Source organism: Gracilinanus agilis, chromosome 6 (assembly GCF_016433145.1).
Source record: "Gracilinanus agilis isolate LMUSP501 chromosome 6, AgileGrace, whole genome shotgun sequence".
Lineage (NCBI taxonomy): Eukaryota > Metazoa > Chordata > Mammalia > Didelphimorphia > Didelphidae > Gracilinanus > Gracilinanus agilis.
The window spans coordinates 257,018,436-257,039,818 of NC_058135.1; the positions used below are offsets into that span (position 1 = coordinate 257,018,436).

Below are 21,383 nucleotides of genomic sequence, written 5' to 3' on the forward strand. Positions count from 1 at the left end.
GAATGGGACATATTTTTAGATGTAGCTAATGAGAGAATTTGTTGTTTTGATTGACTACTTATTTTAAGGGAGAGAAATAAATGCTTTATAATTGAAAAATATAACTTGAAATAGAAATTCAAATAGTATTGAGGTAGTTTAACAATTAAATGAGATATATTTGAATTTGTAGGGAAACAAGTGGTATTCATTGCTGGTGAAATCATAATTTTGTAGTATCTTTTTGAAAAGCAATCAACATTACAGATGAAAATTACAAAAATTGTTCCCTTTAACCATATTGATTCCATTGTTGGTAATATATACTGAAAATGTTAGTAAAATGTTATACAAAAATGTTATTTGTTGGAGATTATAATTGTAAAATAGTTGGCTGTTTTGATTTAAACCTGTAATGATATTAGTGTAGGAAATTTCTTTTTGAACATCAAAAACTTAAAAGAACAGGAGTAGGAGATTTAGGAAATTGATAAGGGAAAAGATGATCTGGCTATATGGCTAGGCTGAAGGATAAGTAGACAACTAGAGTGAGTACCTGTAGAATTCAAGAAGAGAATTTAAGGAAGGCTTCCAGCCCCAAGAATGGAACCCTACCTCTCACCCTTTTATGGAACTTATGGGAACACAAGAACTAGAGTCATATTCGTCTGCAGGCATGGGTGGATTTTGATTTGATTTGTTGGGAAAGAACTTCCAAATGAATATAAATCCATTTGTGATTTTTGAGGGAACACCTGGTTCAGTCTTCAATGTTACAGGTTGGCACTAAAATGTGATTTTTAATCTTAGTTTCCTGGGAATCTTGAGCCCAATGTTGATAAATATCCAGTAATAAGAAATTATTTAAGTAAATTTTGATTTTTCATATATTTTAATAAGCATGAAACTTCCTTTAACAAATCTTTGGCCTCTTTTGTTTTATAGTTATGAAGAGTCTTTTTGACTGTTCTTTTCTCCATGTTTAACCTTAATTTGAAGTTACTAGGTGTTCGTATATTTATTAACTTTGTTAGGAGAATATCGTTAAGTACTTTGTAAAATTTCTCCTTGGTAACGAATTTTGCTATTTAAACTGCAGTTATCTACAAGGCTGAATAGTCTTTTTTCCTTTGCTCATCTCCCTGAAAGAAATCTGAGCAAGTGTTCCATGAAATGATACTTGTTGCCTTTGGGTGCATGACAAAACTTCCAACTTCTTTATTTGCGTCTCTAAGTAAAAATCGAGCTATCCTATCCTGTTTAGCTGCAACTTAATGTCTACTGATTTCACTTATAGTAAAAATTTCAATATAATATGGTTTATTTCTTCTAGCGGTGTGTTTACTCGTATATTGTTAGGGAAACATCTCATTTTGATGTTTATTGACTATAAAAATTGAATTGTTTCTAAGCACTTGTCACTTCCTAATTTTTTGCTAGACTTCCATCATAGTACAAGTAAAATAGGGCTATTTTATTGTTGTTTTTTGTTTCATATTTATCCCAAAGAATTCATCATTAGTGGCTAGTTCTGGAGAGTTAAGTCTCTTTATCCTTAGCTATTCTTCTGAAAGCTGGCATAGGTTAACAGTATAGCACTTGGAAGCTTTTCCGTGGAATTTGTACTTTTTGTCATCTTCAGAGTGTTGGGATTGCTTCCAGGTCTTGTGATGTCAGTAAGATTCTTGTGTATAACACTGGTGGGGGGCGGGGAGGGAGGAAGAGTATTTCTTATTTTTCAAAGGGCCAGAGTTCATCACAGCATTTTATTTAGCTCCATAGTAAAACTAAGCAAGAAAACATTATTGAGATATAGGAAACTATATTATTAGACTAGTGAGTGGTTTCCAAAATTGGGACTGGAGCTCCCTGAGGAGTTAATGACATAATTTGAGGGGGCCTGATTCCCAGGGGGTGTGTGATTAAACAAATGGAAGATGGGAAGGCTGGTTATATTCCAAACCTCAGCAGATAGCTAGTAATGGGATTTGTCTCCAGCACAAACACATCTATCCTTATTGCTCCCCAATCTTTTTTACCAGCTCTTATCTTTTTTATGTAAGCTCCAAGGTAGCCCTTTTGTAGGTATGTGGCCTCACAGAATGAGTTAGGCTTCACATCAGGAAGACTTGAGTTCAAATGTGATCTTGGACATTTATTAGTAATGTGGCCCTGAGCAAGTCACTTAACTGCTGTCTGTCTACCTTGGTTCCTTTACTGTAAAATGGGGATAATAGTATCAACTCAATAGGTTATTGCAATGATCAAATGAGATTTGTAAAGCATTTAGCCCAGTGCCCCAGCATATAGTAGGCACTTCATAAATGCTTGTTCCTTTCCCCTTATCCCATGGCTTCTGATTTTTTTTTAACTCAGTGGAAGATAGTATAAGTAAAAAATTCTGCCTGCCTCCCCCCCCCCCCATCTTCTTCCCAGATCATCTTCTAGGGTGGCTCTGGGTTTGGAAGGTAGGTACCAGTGTATTTTCATTTGGGGCGCATCTGAGTTACTCAGGAATGAATGGATTTGGATATCCACCCCCCCACCCCCCAATCCATCCATCATTCAGACATTCTTATTACTGCCAGTTCTTCCAGTCGCCCAAATTTATAACCTCAATGTCATACTTAACTTTCTTCCTATGTATTCAGTCAAGTTGCCATACTTCATAATTTCTATCTGTACAGTATCTCTTGAATTTAGGTTCTACTCTTTTTATATCGCTAACTACCCTAGTTTAGGTTCTTAACATTCTGCCTGGTCTATTGTAATAGCCTCCCAATTGATTGAGCTCTTAGTTTTCAAGTCTTTCCCTTTTCCCATTCATCCTCCACAGAGCAGCCAAAATGATTTTCTAAACTGAAGATCTGATTATGCCTTTTCACTATTGAATAAATTCTATTGGCTTCCTATTGAATGTAGAATCAAATATTTAAAAAAAATTTAAAACCTTTATCTTTTGTCTTAGTAACAACTGTAAGGCAGAAGGGCAAAGGCTAGGCAATTAGGAATAAGTGGATTACCCAGGGTCACACAGGAAGTGTTTGAGGCTGAATTTGAACCCAGGTCCTCCTGATTCCAGGCCTGATGTTCTACCTCCTGTACTACCTACATGCTCCTAGGATCATATATTTTATCTTTCCTTTTTTTTTTTTTTTAAACCCTTAACTTCTGTGCATTGGCTCCTTGGTGGAAGAGTGATAAGGGTGTAATTTATCCTTTTAAAACCCATTGAGGATGTATGTTCAAAATTTTTATATTTGGGACATATAAAAAAAGGCAAAAGACCTGACCTAGATTATTGTGAATGTCTCCTTAAACATCTTCTTGTCTCTAGCCTCTCCCATTGTCAATCCATCCTCCTTATAATCATAGCAATCTCCATAATGTGGCGGGCTTGACTGTTCTAATTTAAAATATTTGGGTATTTTGTTATTGATGGGGTAAAATTCTCTTTAGCCCAGAATATGTAGTCTGTCTCTAAAATACTTTTCATTCTTCTTTCATTCTATCATTTATGCACTCATTATACTTAGAATTGAATTTATAGTGGTTGTTTCATCAGGTCCTGACATCTTTTGCCTCTTTGCATTGGTTCAAATGATCCCCTTTGCTGCTAGTGTACTTCCACTATATTCTTGCCTGTTGTCCTGTTCAGGTCCCATCTCAGGTGTCAGTTCTTCCCCTAGACTTCTCCGGTTGAAAGTGATTTTTAGGTCTAGATATTTCTTGGAGCTATTTGATTTGACCTCTCATTTGTCTTAATCTTGTACTTATGTCCACAGGAACTATATTCTCCCTTTCCTTCTTAGATCAGTGATTCCCAAAGTGGGTGCTACCGCCCCCTGGTGGGTGCTGCAGTGATCCAGGAGGGTGGTGATGGCCACAGGTGCATTTATCTTTCCTATTAATTGCTATTAAAATTTTAAATTTTAATACATTTTAAAAAATTTAAAAAATTTAAAATTAAAAAAATTAATTTCCAGGGGGTGCTAAGTAATATTTTTTCTGGAAAGGGGGCGGTAGGCCAAAAAAGTTTGGGAACCACCGTTTTAGATTCTAAACTAGTTGACAGGTTCTGTACTACTGATTTTCATCTTTCTATTTTATCACCTGTCATGGTAGAATTGGAATCTAGCACAAAATTGCCATTTAGAAAGTGTTTTTTTTAAATAGCTTGCATGTGTTTTTGATATTCCAAAGCTTAGAAAACCTAAAACATATCTCTGAGGTGAGGTTCTTATCAGTAATAGGACTAACAAGATAAACCCTGTTCTTTAAGCAGCAGCTGGTGGGAATTCCAGGTTGGTGAATAATAGGATGTTAATGTTCATAAAGAGTGTTAGGTCCAATCTTCATACTCATGTTAAAATACTAAATCACAGTCACTTTCTAAAATCATATTCTAATTAGTAGACTTTGTGCCTACAATCTATATTATCTGTATAAATACACATTTCCTATAGATATTTTATAAATATTTAAAGAATTTTACTGGAAATAAATGGAAGGAGGTGAAGAAAATAAGTCAAAGATTGTTAGTAAGGTCTGCACTGAGAGAGGAAGTTTCTTACTAGGAGTTCCTTGTACTGTTGAAATGATAGATCTGGTTATAACACTTCTTCCTCTCTAACCTGGTTGGGTCAAAGTTAAAGCTTCATTTTAGTAAAATTTGTAAATATTTTGAAGAGATGTAGAAATACTCTATGAATGTTTTGGACATATACTCCGTCTCTTTTGAAGACATTTTTTTCAAGGTTCAGTGAATGCAGATGAAACCTTAAGCTCCTGAAATTTTAATATATAGAAATATATATACCAGAAGTGTGTCTGCTTTGTGCATTTTTAAGTAACTTACAATTTTTCACATCAGTTGGCCTTATCTGTGGATTGTAAATTAATTATTATTTTTCTCCTTTTTCTTTGTAGGTATGGCCTCACAAGTCTTGGTTTATCCACCATATGTTTATCAAACTCAGTCAAGTGCCTTTTGTAGCGTGAAAAAACTCAAAGTAGAGCCAAGCAGTTGTGTATACCATGAGAAAACCTATCCCCAGACCTATCTGAATGGTAGAAACTTTGGAATTTCTCATCCTTCAATTAAGGAGAGTACTTTTCAGACAAAGATACCATTGAACAGATCACGAGGACATAACATTTTGTTGCAGACAAATACTGCTGCTTTTAAAAACACTGCAGGTGCTACCAAGGTCTTAGGTGCCCGGGCGCAGCCCCCTCACGTTGAAGCACCTTCATCTGGTACCCGGGGAAGCACCCAGCGATGGGGATTGAAGCGTAAGAGTAAAGAGCTAGAGAATCAAAGTAGCGCGATGCAGATTGTTGATGAACTGTCTATACTGCCTGCAATGTTGCAAACAAACATGGGAAATCCAGTGACGGTTGTTACAACTACGGCGGCATCAAAGCAGAATTGTACCAGTGGAGAAGGAGATTATCAGTTAGTACAGCATGAAGTTTTATGTTCACTAAAAAATACATATGAAGTCCTTGATTTTCTTGGGAGAGGAACTTTTGGCCAGGTAGTCAAATGCTGGAAAAGAGGGACAAGCGAGATTGTGGCAATCAAAATTCTGAAGAATCACCCTTCTTATGCACGCCAAGGACAAATAGAAGTGAGCATATTATCGAGGCTCAGTACTGAAAATGCTGATGAATTTAATTTTGTAAGAGCTTATGAATGCTTTCAACACCGTAACCATACTTGCTTGGTCTTTGAGATGTTGGAACAGAATTTATATGATTTTCTGAAGCAAAATAAATTCAGTCCGCTGCCACTTAAAGTAATACGACCTATTCTTCAACAAGTAGCTACTGCACTGAAAAAACTGAAAAGTCTTGGTTTAATTCATGCTGACCTTAAACCAGAGAATATTATGTTGGTAGATCCTGTGCGGCAGCCATACAGGGTTAAAGTAATAGACTTTGGATCTGCTAGCCACGTATCAAAGACTGTTTGTTCTACATATTTACAGTCTCGGTACTACAGGTAGGTGGGAACTGTTTTTAATTCCAAAGGAATGCCTAATTTGTGTTTAAGAAATAGGCATGTTTCCAGGACTGCAAAAGGCTTTCTAAGACATGTATAAGAAATCAAGACATGGATACACAGGTCTGATGATTTCTTAATATCCTTAAAGCACAAAACACACCCTCTACCCTCTGGAGTCCTTCTTGCACAAAGACTGCTTTTTAAAAACGAATAGTTGGGGGGGGGGCAGCTGGGTAGCTCAGTGGAGTGACAGTCAGGTCTAGAGACAGGAGGTCCTAGGTTCAAACCTGGCCTCAGCCACTTCCCAGCTGTGTGACCCTGGGCAAGTCACTTGACCCCCATTACCCACCCTTACCAATCTTCCACCTGTGAGACAATACACCGAAGTACAAGGGTTTAAAAAAAAAATTAAAAAAAAACAAAAAACGAATAGTTGGAATTTAAGCTTTTGGTTAATGGTGTCACACTTTATAATAATATAGCTCACTTTAGACAGTAGTGCTTCAGTAGGAATGGAATATTTTTCTTTTCAACATCTGTGAACTATGAAGAACAAGAATGCTCATTCTCATTTTAGAGCTGAGGTACAAATAAGTTAATGACTTGGGCTCTATACTGAGAGGTTTCTGGTGTTGTTTTTCATTTAAAAAATTCTCACCTGGCCTCAGCCACTTCCCAGCTGTGTGACCCTGGGCAAGTCACTTGACCCCCATTGCCTACCCTTACCACTCTTCCACCTATGAGACAATACACCGAAGTACAAGGGTTAAAAAAAAAAAAAAATTCTCACCTGAGTCACCACTTTGTTTAGGGCAGTGATGGTGAACCTTTTAGAGACAGAGTGCCCAAACTACAACCCTCACATAGCATGTGAACTCCTCGTCTTACCCCAGACAGGAGAGGGAGGAAGCACTCCCATTGGGCTGCCGGACAGAGGGGCAGGTCATGTGAGAAATGTCCTCAGCAGCACATGGGGAGTTGGAGGGGAGCATCCCCCTCTGGCACACGTGCCATAGGTTTGCTAACACAGGCTTAGGGATCTTTTCCTGATCCCTCGACCATCCACTAGTGCTTCTTTTTGTTTTGTAGGAAGTTGGTGTATGTTTATATATGTATGTGATGGCTCCACCAAGAGAATACAGAGACTGTTTTTGTTTTCATTTTTTTTATTCCTTAGCATCTAGCATAGTGTCTAATAAATTTTTGTTGATTGATTAATACCAACAATAAATAGATGTTTGATATTTTTATGAAAGATTAAGGACGTTACCAAAAATTGATTTAATATATGAACAGAGAAGTTCTCTTCTTGCTGATTTCTCAATTTAAACTGATAATCCCTTACTATGTATTTTTCTCTTGTCAGAGTATCCACCCACATGATACACAGTTTACCACTAATAGTATATATGATTTTGTTAATATATACATTTTTTGTATGTGTAGATTTGTAGATATGATTTTTATCAATGATTAGAACATGGAATTTAAGTTCTTGGTTTGATTTTCAAAAGAGCCAGTTAAATTGTCTTAATAATACATGTCCTTTTACCTTGATAGCAATTTTGTGCAGATATAATTTTGATGATTTAGAGAGGGTCAAAGCTGTCAACAGTTCAGTAGAAGTTAATAACTATTAGAGGGGCAGCTAGGTGGACAATAGATAGAGCAGCAGGCTTGGAAATGGGAGGTCTTGGGTTCAAATTTGGCCTTGGAAACTTTGTAGCTATGTGACTTTGGGCAAGCCATTTTTAACCCTTCTGTCATAATTTTTACTAAAGAAAGTAAGGGTTAAAAAAAGTTAATAACTTTTACTGAAAAATAAATTCATAATACATGCTATGAGCATTTGGAAGTAAAATTATCTGTGTAAAAGAGAATACATTTTGTTTTGCTCAGGAGTAGTGATACTCAAGTCAGTGAAATTAATCGAAAGAAACATAAATTTATTCTAAATATTTATTAGTCATGAGACTCAAATTTTTTAGTTTTTTGGGTAAAGGGGGGGAATGTAGATACATATATCTCAAATGTCTCAACATAGATTTGATAATTTTTCTTTTATAGCTTTTATCCTGAGATTTTTCTGGATTCTCCCAACTGCATGTAACTCAATTTCCTGTTGTTTTATATGACTCCTATATTTGGGTCTTGAATTCTTCAGTAGCTCAGATTTAAGGGCCTTCAAATATCTGGATTTTTTTTTTAAACTTAGAAATGTATTCCTGGTTTTAAGAAGAAATGGGCTCTCAATAAATTTTGCTATCTAATATTTATTGGGTGGACAAAATATGAAATATTTTAAAAAGGTCTAAACTATTAAATATATTTCCATGGTATATTATTAGTATAACACTGGTAGTTTAAGCTTCCTTGGATAGACTGACTAGATTTTCTATTTTATTCATGGAAAAACAGAGTAATTTGTTAAACTTTTTAAAATTTAAGTTGTATATTCTAAAATTTAAATAATTTCAATGTAAAATAGTGTGTTCATGTACAAAATCACAGTTCTCTTGATCTTTATAATTGCTTTATCTTTTTAAGGAACAAAATCTTTCCTCAATAAGAAGGTATATTTGTCATTGGAAATGTGTCTTTTCCCAGTACAATCAGACCTATACTTTCAAGGCATCATTTGCAGTTAAGGAGAGTATGAGGGGAAATAAGTAATATTTTATATCCTTAACTCATGATTTCTAGAAATTGTTATATGAAAAACATCATCTGGCCAGGAGCGTATTTTATTAGTAGTTGATATTTTATGTTTAGAACTTTAACCTTGCTAGCCCTTGCTAACCCTCTCTCTGTGTATTATGTGAGTTCACATATGGTGTACATGAAAACCTAATTCCTTTGATTGTGTATTACACCTTGATCTTAAAACATAATGTCAACAGGAAATGGCAGTTAAGCTTCAGAGACTAACCTTAACAAGTAAACCTGGAAGGGAGAGAAGCGCAGTATGAGCACAAATGCTCACAATCCCTATGTAAACAACTTGCACTTGGGAATAGTCTCAGATGTTATTCTATCACTTTGAACTGTGCATCACAGAAATGTAGTGCGGGAATATCTTAAAATAGGCAGAGGGTGGTGGCCAGAGACTGCTGACTACTATAGATGGCGAGGCTGTCTCACTGTTACAGTGAAAGAAGCCAGAAGTGCATGCTACTAAGGGTGTTGATTTGCTCAAGGTCAGCATGTTCTAAAGTCAGCTGCTGTACTTATGAATGTGGCTACTCTCAGGAACATGTAGGGCTTTTGCATGCATAAAAAGTTGTAGCAAGTAAGTACCATGTTTATGAAGCAGAGTGAGTGACTGGATTCAGGTCACAAACTTCTTTTCTAAAATAGTAAACTTTGGCACTAATATTCTGGGTCACTTCAAGACCTAATTCCTATTTGCCTTTTTTCATTTGAAAGTGAGGACACAGAAATAACACACACACACACCATTTTTTGGTTTGTTTTTTTATTCTTGATTTTCACTTAGAACTTCTGTTGTTTTTTTTAAAGCAACTTTTGAGTTAACTTTAACTTCAATTTATACATCAAGACTTATTTTCTCTGCTTTATCACATAAAGCTTAATTTGTTTTCCCAACAATTTTTCTCATGCTATTTTAAATTTTTTTAAGATTTCTAGGTAGTATAGAGAGGTGGATCCTTCATCAAGAAAACCCAAGTTCAGATTCTGCCTCCACATTAGCTGTGTAACTAGGCAAATCACTTAATTTCTGTCTGCCTGACTTTGCTCATCTGTAAAATGGGGATTAAATAATAGCACTGACTGTCCAGCATGGTTAAGAAGATAAAATGATATAGCATTTGTAAGGTGCTTTCCCAAATCATTGAATAAATGCTAGCTATTTATACATAAGTTTTTATAAAAAGAAGCAGATTATTGTTGTACAACCAATACACAACTTTTAGTTTGGGACAAAATAAAAATAGATATCAAATATAGTTGTAAAATCATTTTTATTAGTAGATATTATAATACAGTAAACATTTTATAATGTTTTACATGGTCAACTTTATATTTTCCAAAGCATTTTCATTTACGTTTTCTTCTTCGATAGAAGGAGCATGACATGTAGTGGATCAAATAATAGATTTAGAATTAGGAAAACCCTGGCTAAAATTCAAACTGAAATTTAGTAGCTCTGTTTCCTGTGGGCAGGTCATTTGACTGGAACATTTCTTGCCAAGACATGAAAGAGGTTGTCTGTTAATGGAGGGAGCTGCCACATTGTCTTGAGCCTATGCTAAGGAAATCATAGAAGTAGGTAGTGTTGGAGTTTTTTTTTTTTTTCATTTGTTCCTCATATTGTTTTTCATGAGAAAGGCAAGTCTGATAATCTGACAGTTGAGACTCCTAAATCTCATAGGGTTAAATTGACTCCTCCAGGGTACTCTGGAGGCCATGCCCACATCCCAGATTCCTAGGTTTAGAATCTTCTCTACCTCTTTTCCATCTTCCCTCTACAAGTTGGAAATGAGTCATGTTTTGTGACTGCAGGCTCAGAGAACTGCTGCTACTATAGGTTTGCAAATCAAAATTTATTCATGGTTTTTCAAGTAAATTATTTTATCTGATTAAGTGACCTTTTCCCACTGTAATACAGACTCTTAATTCATTAGTCAATTTGCTGATTCTTCCCAGAAAATTTTTTTTTGCTTATGATGGTATGTACTCATATATTCATTCTGCATATTTTTTGTATATTAAAATTATTTTGTATATATAATGTGTTATCTATACATAAAATATAATAACCTGTTTTAGGTACAAGGGACAAAATTTGAAAAGAGATAAAAATTTAATTTGGCACATAGTTATACAGATGAGAAAGAAAGAAAAGCTTGCCTTTTAAATTCTTAACCAAGTAATATTTCATGCTGAAAATATTATCTTAGTACTATTTATCAAAATACTACCTTCAATGTTAAGTATCTGAAGTGTTAATCTTTGAAAAGAAAATAATATAATGAAAAAAGTTAAACCTCTGCTTTAGAACAGTGATGGGCAAACTTTTTAAAGAGGGGGCCAAAGGAAAGGAAATGCTCAATCTGTCAGTCTGTTTCTAAGGCAACTCTTTTGAGGTTTGTATCCTACTCATTGTATTCGTCAGATTAGGAATAATGTCCTGCAGCTGGATAGAACATTTTAGGCGCCCCCCCCAATCTGGCCCATGGGCCATAGTTTGCCCATCACTGCTTTAGAATGTTTTTTTTTTTACTATGGTTAATTCACATTATAGCATTTATAAGACAACACAAAATAAAATGTGTTCATTTTAATTATGTAATTGCCTTAACTTTGCATTCTCCTCAATATATTTCTCTTCTTCCGCAGTAATTACTTTAGCTATCCAAGTGCTATTTAGATTGATTGTTAGTATTACACTTTTTAACTATTTCTAAAAGTTGATATTGGCTTTTGTCCCTTAAATTAAAAGAATGGGAAACTATAAATGTGGTAAAGTGGGGGAAGAGGTGGGAAATATTGTCCTCACTGCATGCCAAAATTCCAATAATGATTCTTAAAGAATATTAATGAAAAGTCTAAACTTATTGTATCCTTTGGTAGTATCTTGTAGGCATTCTCTATTGGAGGGTAGTTGCTTTATAACAAAAGTGTAAAATTCAGCAGTTTTAATTTAATGGTGGAGGCCTCTGGACTTAATCATTATTTGTTCCTTTAGTTCTCCTAAGCTTTCATGACCATCCCTTTTGATATTTTTCAGTGTTTTTTTTTTTTTTATTAGCTACCATGACCAGTTTCCTGGAGTTGTTGAGTCTGTTTGCTTTAAACATCCTTCAAACATTTTACTATATAGTGACTCTTTTATTGGAGACCAGAAGCATATTAACAATTGCTTTTATTAAAAAAAAGCTTCCTGACTTCTGTAAATAGTTTTAGATCATCTTGAGATGTATTTTTGTTTTTCTCTAATACAAGTTGAAATCTTTAAATTAGAGGCAACAACTTTTTCTTTAGTCATATTTTTAAAGATTGATTTAAAAATTGGTTTCATTTCTAGATATTGATGTTAAAAAACAATTAGCTAATAAAAGCACTAATCATCATTAGAAAAATAGATATTATAATAGTAAAAGCATTTTTACACTCTTTTTTCTTTTTCATATTACTTCTTTGTATATCCTACTCCATGAACATTTCTCTTTAATTCTCTTGATACTGCCTATCAGAGAGAAATTGAAGAGTTTTATAAACTGAAATCTCACATTGACCTAATAATTTGAGAATTGTTAAATCATGTTTGAGGGAATAGGACTCAATTAACTTTTAGAATTGAACCAGTATGTTAAGTCATAGGTAAATAGATCAACCAGCTAATGCCCATCAATCAGCAAATTAGTATATCTTGCTTATATTGATACAGATGCATCTATTTATTTGGCCATTGTACTTATTTGAGGCAGTTAGGATATTAAAATAGTATTTATTAAATTCAGCAAAATATTAAGTTTTGCTTTCATTCATTGTCAAGGATAATTGTTGATATTTAAGAAGTTTTTTCCAATATATTAAGAGCTCCTTGGGAGAATCATGAAATAGCGAACCATTAACTTGAAAACTAAATATTGTGTTAGATACTTGTCTATACTCATAGAAAATAGTAATTGCATATAAAGCATTGTATATAGTCCAGATTTTCTGACATAAATTTCAATATATTGATCAAGGATGGCTATTAATTTAGTTAATTATGCCACGACAGACATACCATCAAAATGTTAAAATCATGTCATTTAGTATATGGTAATTGGGCTATAACACTGGTTTGTGGATAGATACTGTGGGCCTTTAATATAGATAAAACTACCTCAGAATGGGATTGTTTTAATACTTCAATAATTAAATCTCTTCTGGTAGAATCCAAAGGATAATTTATCATAATCTAAATTCTATTCTACTGGGAATAACATTATAGCAGGATTGGATTAGATAAACCTTAAAACCCCTTCCAGCATAAAATTCTATGATTTGAATACACTTCAGTTCAGATGCTTTTCACAATATAGTTACTCTTTTCAGTTCAAACAGTTCATATTTTTCTTCTTACCATTTAACACCCTTTGCAGTGACTCTTTTTTATATCTTGCCTCTTCATAACCTTCTCCCTCCTCTCTTCCCTCAATTTTATATAAAGATAAAGCAATGTGGTTGATTTAGAGAACATTTAAAATATTTCATATCTTTTATTTTTGCTTCATAGGTATTTTTTTGGGGGGGGGAACAAAGAGCCTTCTTTTTTAGTAACATTATAGAAAAGTTAATATGACCCAACTGAATTCAAGAGTAGTACTAAAAATAAGGAACCTTAAATTCAAATATAATTCTGGCACTGACTCACTCACTTTGAACAAGTTCCTTCACCTCCCCATTACTAGGTTTACTCATTGGTTAAATACAGATAATAATTTTCACTCATTTTCCTTGAATGAGTGATGTTAGAGCATAAAACCACATAATATCTAAGTGCCAAGTAATGATGGAGTGAAAAATACTTTTAAAGGCTTACTAGCATAGTGATATTTTTGTGGTAATTATATATAGTCTTTACCTATAAAATATGCTACATATGCAAGACTTTTTCAGTCAGCTTCAGATTATGTCTAAGATTACTTATGCTGATTAGACAACTATTCATTTGGGGGAAGGGGAAACCTCAGATTTTTTTTATTGATTTATGTTTATATACATTGTTTTTGTGAATATTTAAAACCATATTAATTTTTATTCTTTTGTTTGCCCTTTTAAAAAATACCATTTGTCTATGCTAAAGTATGAAATTCTGGTATGTTAGTAAAATTTCATGTTTATACTACAGAGGGAGTTCCAGCACTTCTGTGCCTTTGACTCTTCAGCATTTTAATTGAAATGGAATTCAGTTCTTAGGATGCTATTAGTTGGAGTGAGACTTAGTTTGGAATAGGGCCAATTCAGTGGCCAATAAATAATTTAGGTATCAGCTGGTATAACAAGATTGTATTACTTAAGAGAGAGAGTGTAATATGTACTCAACTTTTGGGATGAAAAAGAATGGAATGTTAAGAATTAATAAACTGAAAACAGAACTGCATTTTTTCTTTTGACTATAAATATACTACTGTATTTTACAAAGTAATCATATGTGGGCATCCTCAATCCTATACTATTTCAAAGACCTTTCACTTAGGCAATAGAAAGATCAAAATACATTTTAAAAAGAGGATATAGGCAGACTAGGATTTTCCCCTATAGTTTTCTTTTCCTGAGATTAATATAATATTTATCTATTGTAGAAGAAAATCTCAAGTGCAGAAGAATTGGTACTCAGAATATGTCATGTTCTATATATGTTTATGTATACTTACACAAATAGTGGTAGAACCAGATGATTTATTCTGAGTGGCACAATTAATTAATGGGGACCAGTATTAGAATGCCAGTTTCTCATAGAAAGATCTACAGACACAATCTGTATACAGTGAAAAAGGCATAGATGGTTAAAATTGCCTTTTATATATTTCACTCAAGACTTATATGACCTTGGGACAGATTTCTTTTTAATAATTTTAGTATAGACTAAGTACATTTGGTATTTTTAAAGATTATCTTTGATATATTTTGTTATTACATACAAACATCTTTCATAAAATATATTCTTCTAAATTTGGTGAAGGAAAATCACCTACTATAGTGATTATAACTGATAGCAGTTGTCACTTTCCACTTTGGAGTTTGTGAACAGAATTAAAAGTTATGTGCTTCAATTTGGTAACAGTCTTATCTACTGTATTTGACCTGGTGATCAATTCATTCTTTGTAACATAACATTTAGCATAGGACCTGAAATAGTAATCACTTAATATTTATATATTGATTATTTCAGAATCAAGCTGATAAAAATTTGTCAGGGTCAAGATTTCTTTTCAAAAAGATTCCTGGCTTTTAAAGTAAGGTTATGAATTGGATTTCCTCTTTAAACTACTTTTAAAAATACTGTATTGTTATGATCTGTGCCTCAGGGAGTTTGATGTCATGGTCCTTCCATTCCTGAGTACCTGTTCACTTTTGTGTATGTTCTATTCAATGTAAATCAGTGACCTAAGATTAGTAGTAATTAAGTATATAGGGCATCATTTTTTGGTATAAGTAGGTCTTTGGATATCATTGGTCCTTGGCTAGGCCTTTCTACTTGGAGAGAATGCAAACGCAAGTCAAATAAATTATTTGAATACTATTTTTGAATAATCAGAATAATGTTGTGTGCCCCTTATGTATTCAGCAACTTTTATATGTTTGTAACATGGTCCTGATAACGGCTCCAAATATTTAACATATGAGGAGAGAAGAAAGTTTTTTCTCCTGTCTTACCAGTCTCTTAAATTAGGCCTGTGGTAGGAAGCTTTGTAATTGAAGTATTACTTAAAATTCTCATGACTTTTTTCCAAAATGTTCTGAATATTTTCTGTTTCCAGTTCCCTTCTGTTTTACTTAGGGAAAGCTGAAATGTAATTGTGTGGCCAACTGGTCTAGTATAGCTAAAAGTGACTTGATTTAAACAAGTTTTTATAATTTTCCCAGTTTGGTTTACAGCTCTGTTGCTAGAGAGAGAGAATATTGATAGCAGATACTCTTGTGGCAAGTGTATTCATGAATTCTTTTGGCCAAAAACTTCAATATATGGCAGCTAACTTTCTAGCTTTTCTGAAATTATGTAGGACTGGTCTCTGGACCAGTACTTGGAGATGACCTTTGCTGACCACAGCTAGAACTTGGAGAACTTTTGTTTATACTCATGGCATGATGAGGAATTGGAGTAGAATTCTTGTGGCTCTCTACTTAACATTTGTAGAAGGAGTGACATCTTAGCTATTTTTTTAAATTAAAATTTTATTTTTTAATTTTTTTCCATGTTTGTATGATGCTTCTTGTCTCCCTCCCTCCTCCTGTAGTGGACAAGCAATTTCACTGGGTTTTACATATATTATCACTCTTATCCTATTTCCATATTATTCATGTTGTAATAGAGTAATCTTTTATAGCCCAAACCCCACAAATACATATAAACAAATATGATAAATCATATGTTTTCTTCTAGATTTCTGCTCCCACAGTTCTTTCTCTTGATGTGGATAGCATTCTTTCTCACAAGTCCCTCAGCATTGTCCTGGATCATTGCATTGCTTTTAGTAGCAAAGTAATTACATTTGATTGTTCCACAATGTTTCAATCACTGTGTGTAATGTTCTGCTTATTTCACTCCACATCAGTTCATGTAGGTCTTTCCAGTTCTCATGGAAATCCAGCAGGTCATCAATCCTTGTAGTGCAATAGTATTCCATCACCATTATATACCACAATTTGTTTAGCCATTCCCCAATTAAGGGACATCTTTTTATTTTCCAATTTTTTTGCCACCACAAAAAGCGCATCAGCTGTTTTAAAGAAGCATTGGGGAAGGATGCTCAACTCAGAATTAGTTTATACCATCATTTTCTGTATATTAATATGGATGGTCTGCGTCTGGGAAATTCTTTGCAAGGTAAAAGTCAAAGAAAGTAAAGTAACACATCTTTTATAAATGCCGAATAGAAAAAGTTGCAGTTGATGTTTTGTTTTAATATACTCTGCTGTAAGAATATGTTGGAAAATAATAGCAATTGAGAGAACCGGCACTGGAATAATTTGGTAAAGTGTTATGTGGTCTGTATGCCAATCATCATAAAATGTTTTATTTTTCACTTAAATTCCTTTTTGTTATGAATACATGCAAAGAAAACATCTGGATTTCTATTATGTTTTGAATACATAATGTGTTCTGATGACTGGGGTTTTAGAACCTGAAGACACAGTAAAATATCTTTTGTTATTAGCTGAAGAAATCCCAGTGTGGGAATTCCTTCTACCAACAGAAATAAATCCCAAGCTGTTCTGCCACTCTAAATCATCCTGTTGAATTCTGAGGCATGTAAAAGTTAAGTTACTTGTTAGCTAATAAATATAGTGGCAGGATTTGGATCCAGGATTTCTTTACTCTTAAGTCCTGCTCTGTTATCCATAACACAAAACAGTGCTGACTCTGGTTTCCAAGAAACATTAGTCATTTTCAAGTCAGATGTTAGGTAGATAGCTCTTTGTTTTAGGGTCATTTAAATCAAACTTTTAGAGCTGCAAGAGATTTCAGAAATCTAGATTCATCATTTAATTTTATTGGTGAGGAAAACTCTCATCTCTCTAGCCCCAGTGATCACATCTCCTTTTAGCCATGAAGACAGCAATAGGGGCATTTGTGATACAGTAGGTTTCTAGATACGTTGTATGTAGTATTGCTCTCAGCTGTACAGCCATCAGACAAAGATGTCAAGACTATTCCAGGAATTATAGAAGCATGTAGTCCATTAGAGAAAGCCACAAATCATTCCTAATTTATTATATTTAATCTTTTGTAATGTGTAATCTTTTGGGTTCTTAATATTAAAAGCACAGAACAGTTATCTCTGCTGCTTCCATGAATCAAGCTTCTCTAACTACTTCTTCCCATGGTAATTTCTTCTTCTGAATTTAACATTGGATTATAAAAGAGGTGGTAGCTACTGCAAAGTTGAAAATACTTCACATGTATTTACAATACATTTCAATACTCTTTATGATCATTAAGTATCTATCAAGTTGCCTATTTTGGGCTAATTATTCATGATAAAAAGATGATAGTCTTTGGTGTTAGAGATATAAACTAATAAAATATAGCTAGAAAGTTGTGTAAATATAAGGATTATGTGGTAAGGGCCATAATAAGTGGCTATAGGAATTCAAAACGAGCAAATATCACTTCCACCAGAAGATTAAAGAAAACTGAATGGGGAAAAGAGGGTAGGTTTGAATAGTGTAAGAAAAATGACAAGATTGAAATGCAAAATATGTTCAGAGAATGACCAGTGGTCCAATTTAGTTGTAGTCTGAGATGTATGTAGGGGAAGGAGTCTGCCAAAAAGTTTATTTGGAGTCAGAGCACCAAGGGTCTTGATGCAAGACTAAAGAGTGTCAAAACATTGGTTGTGTTATAAACAAAAGGGGGTCCTAAGGAGATATAGATATACAATGATGTGAAATGTATCTATTTGTATTCTCCTCAGCTGCAGGTGATGGAAGAACACCAACTCTTATCACCCTTGACAGTTGTTATAATTTTCCCTTTCTCTCTTAACAGTTGCCCAGGGAGGACCCTTGAGAGGTTAGATAGATGGATAATCTTTCCAGGTCCAAACTGAGGTTGGATAGATTAGTATAGGGCTGTTGATTTGCTTTGGATTACGTTTGATATATAACTGCATTGACTCCCCAACGGTTGTAATATAAAGACCACTAAGGAAGGTACTTGTTAAACTCTCTTTATCTAAAATCAGGGAAAGGATAAACAGGACGTGGATTGGAGATTGGAGACCCCATCAACCTATTATCTATAACTAGTTGACAATCAGGACTGGAGGCTATCAATCAGGTGGAAGCTGGCACTTTACTCTCTCCCCTACCTCTAGCCCAGCCTGGCCACAGCCAAGCCAGAGAATAGGGAAGCTACTGATGCAGCTGTGTTGGTGATCTTATTCTCTCAGTTTTCTCACTACCAGTGTTTGGTGATGCACTAGCTCTCACAGTCTTTCAGGAAATATTCAGATCTATTCCTACCCTCTTCTTCATAGACCTCCCTCCCTCCGTTTACCACCCACTCAGAGATTTTTCCCAATCCAGAGACCTCCAGAGCCCATAGAGACCGCCTCCAAAGTGGCTGTCAGGGGTATTTATATCGTGGGGCCCTGGCTCATGGCACCTGGGAACATTCCATGTCTTCCAACTGCCTTCCCTGTCATTCAAGGTGGCATCCATCACTTCCCAGATTATGAATATAACAGTTGGCAGGCTGACTGTGGATTGATATGACTAGAGCTTGTTATAAGTTTAATTTGACTATTGTGCATTGCTGGAATCAGGGAAAAAACAGTTGAGAGAGAAGATGTCTGGGATAGTGGGAAAGTGCTGGATTTGGAATCAGAGGATCCTTGGGCTTGAAATTAAACTATTTAATATCCAAGTGAAACTGGGAGAGGCATTTCACCTCTGAGGAACCTCAGTTTCCTCATCTGCAGAATTAGAGAGTTGGATTAGATGACATGAGGTACCTTTCAGCTCTAAATGTGTGATCCCATGTTGCAAACCAGAGAGCAACTTGCCCTAGGAGATATAAGTCTGACTAGTTGCAGAGCCAGGACTCAGACCTCAGTTTGCTCTTTTTTAAGTCATGTGCTTTTTCTACTACATCCTGTTTCAGTTCAGTTTTGAATTGTAAAGCATTGATAATGTAACTGTATAATTTTTGGTTTGAAAAGAATGTTAGTAAATTCATTCTCCATATTTGCGAACAGCTGTTTTCCAAAATACTGTTTTCTGTTAACTGGTGTGGGTTGATTTGTTGTCTTTCCTGCTTTGTCATGTTTGGGTTTTGACAGCACTTATTTATTCAAGTGCCATGAATACAAAGCCAGAGTTTCCAGGGAAGAAATAGAACTTAAGAAAACTAGACCCAATGAAATTTGCACTGCCTATGTTGCTGTTTAAATTCAATCAATATTTTTGTGAATTGATACCTGTGATTTTATTTCACTGTGTACTCATTTTCCTTCTTTTGAGGGTAGCCAGGGCCTGGATAAAAATTCTCTGGTGGTTTTGAGCTGTGATGTTTTTGGAACTCAGAGAATAGATATTTTCTCCTCGTAGACTGCTTTCGCCATCTACAATGTTCTTTTTTGTCACTTACTTGGAGCCAACAAGTTTTAAATAGAGTTTAAAAAAACTTTTCGTTTGTTCTTGTTGTAGGAACCTTGGTCGAGCCACTATATATCTCTTTTAGCTCCAAAATTCTTATGTTGAGAAAAACCAATTGAGATTATATAAAATGTTTTGCAAACCTCAGCTATATCAGCTATTATTTTTTCCCTCTATGATCAATTCTAATAGCATAGAGTATTCAGTAGGGGTAGATTTATTGCCTTTTACTGGTAGATAAAATGCAGTTAATAGTGCTATCTGCAAAAATAACAGAGCCTCTTTATTCCCTGTTTTGGGAAAATATTTCCTAGCCATTAGTGAGTTGTATCTGTTTAAAGTTATCTTGTCTAACTTTTCTGGCTTTGGCTAAAAATTACATACGGGCATATAATGTTAAATTCATACCTTTCTAGGTTTTTCAGTTGACATTTTAGTTAGGTTTTCTTGTTTTGTTTTGTTTTGTTTTTTTGAAGTGGCAGTTAACATTTTCTACTCTCCCTTTAATGGGCTTTTAGTTTGCATTACTACTAGTATGCTTAACAGATAACATTGCTGTGTAGTATTTTTTTGTTGTTGTTGTAATATAGTTAGTTTGTAGTTAAAATTGTATTTTAAGAAATGCCAAGTCTGAGGCCTAGATGTTGATTTTATTTCAAAATGTCAGAAAATACTGGGAAAAATTTAAAATAAACATCAAAACCAAATCCACTTAAATTTAAAGAATTGTTACATTTATACTGATTAAATGAAAAACATTTTGATGTTATGTGATGGTATGATTTCTATTCTTTTGGTGTAACAAGTGTTTCAAAAAGATTTCCTTTTTCATTAACAAAAGAGGAATACTATAAGCATGTTTTTAATTTGTTACACTGCTTGACATTGCAAATAAGACAGAAATTCTCCTTAGCATATTCCCAAGTATGTTAAGTAACACAAATTCTTTGGTAATTAGCAGCTAGCTAGTTTTAATTCATTGTTCTTTGAAATCTGCAATTTCTTAACTGTCATAGAATTTGAAATTGGCTAATCTAACTCATATCTGACCAAGAGTCCCTACTTGTGTACCAGAAAAATCACTAACTAATGCCTACCTTTTGACCTAGTGCTTCTACTTCAAGGCCTAGACCCCAGAGAGATCAAAGGAGGAGGAGGAAAAGAACTCATAAGTACAAAAATACTTATAGCAGTTTTTTCTGTACTAACCCCAAATTGGAAACTTAAGAGACTGTCTTCCTGTTGGGTAATACATAAACAAATTCCGATAGCTGCATATAATGGAATCTTTTTTTGCTGTACAAGAAATGATAAAATGCAGTTTTAATAGGAAACTGAGAAAAGACGTCTTCTCTGAATTATTGCAATTTATACAGTGACAGCATTATGGAAAAAGACAACTTTGAAAGACTATAGAAATCTGGTCAATGCAATGATAAACTACTAGATTAGAGATCTAAAGATGAAGCATTCTGTTTATCAACTGCTGGAGAAGAGATTTATTTAAAATGCAGAGACAGACATACATGCAATTTGGGGCATAGGTTTGCTAGAC

The 21,383-nt window shown here is 34.3% G+C and overlaps 1 protein-coding gene across 1 annotated transcript in view; it reads left to right on the forward strand.

Annotated features, from left to right (window-relative positions):
- Positions 1–21,383, forward strand: part of HIPK3 (homeodomain interacting protein kinase 3) — a 93,039-nt gene that overhangs the window by 26,955 nt on the left and 44,701 nt on the right. The window contains exon 2 of the mRNA XM_044681436.1: positions 4,909–5,986. Coding sequence (XP_044537371.1) covers positions 4,911–5,986 — 1,076 coding nt within the window. The 5' untranslated portion in view covers positions 4,909–4,910. The remainder of the gene's footprint in view (positions 1–4,908; positions 5,987–21,383) is intronic.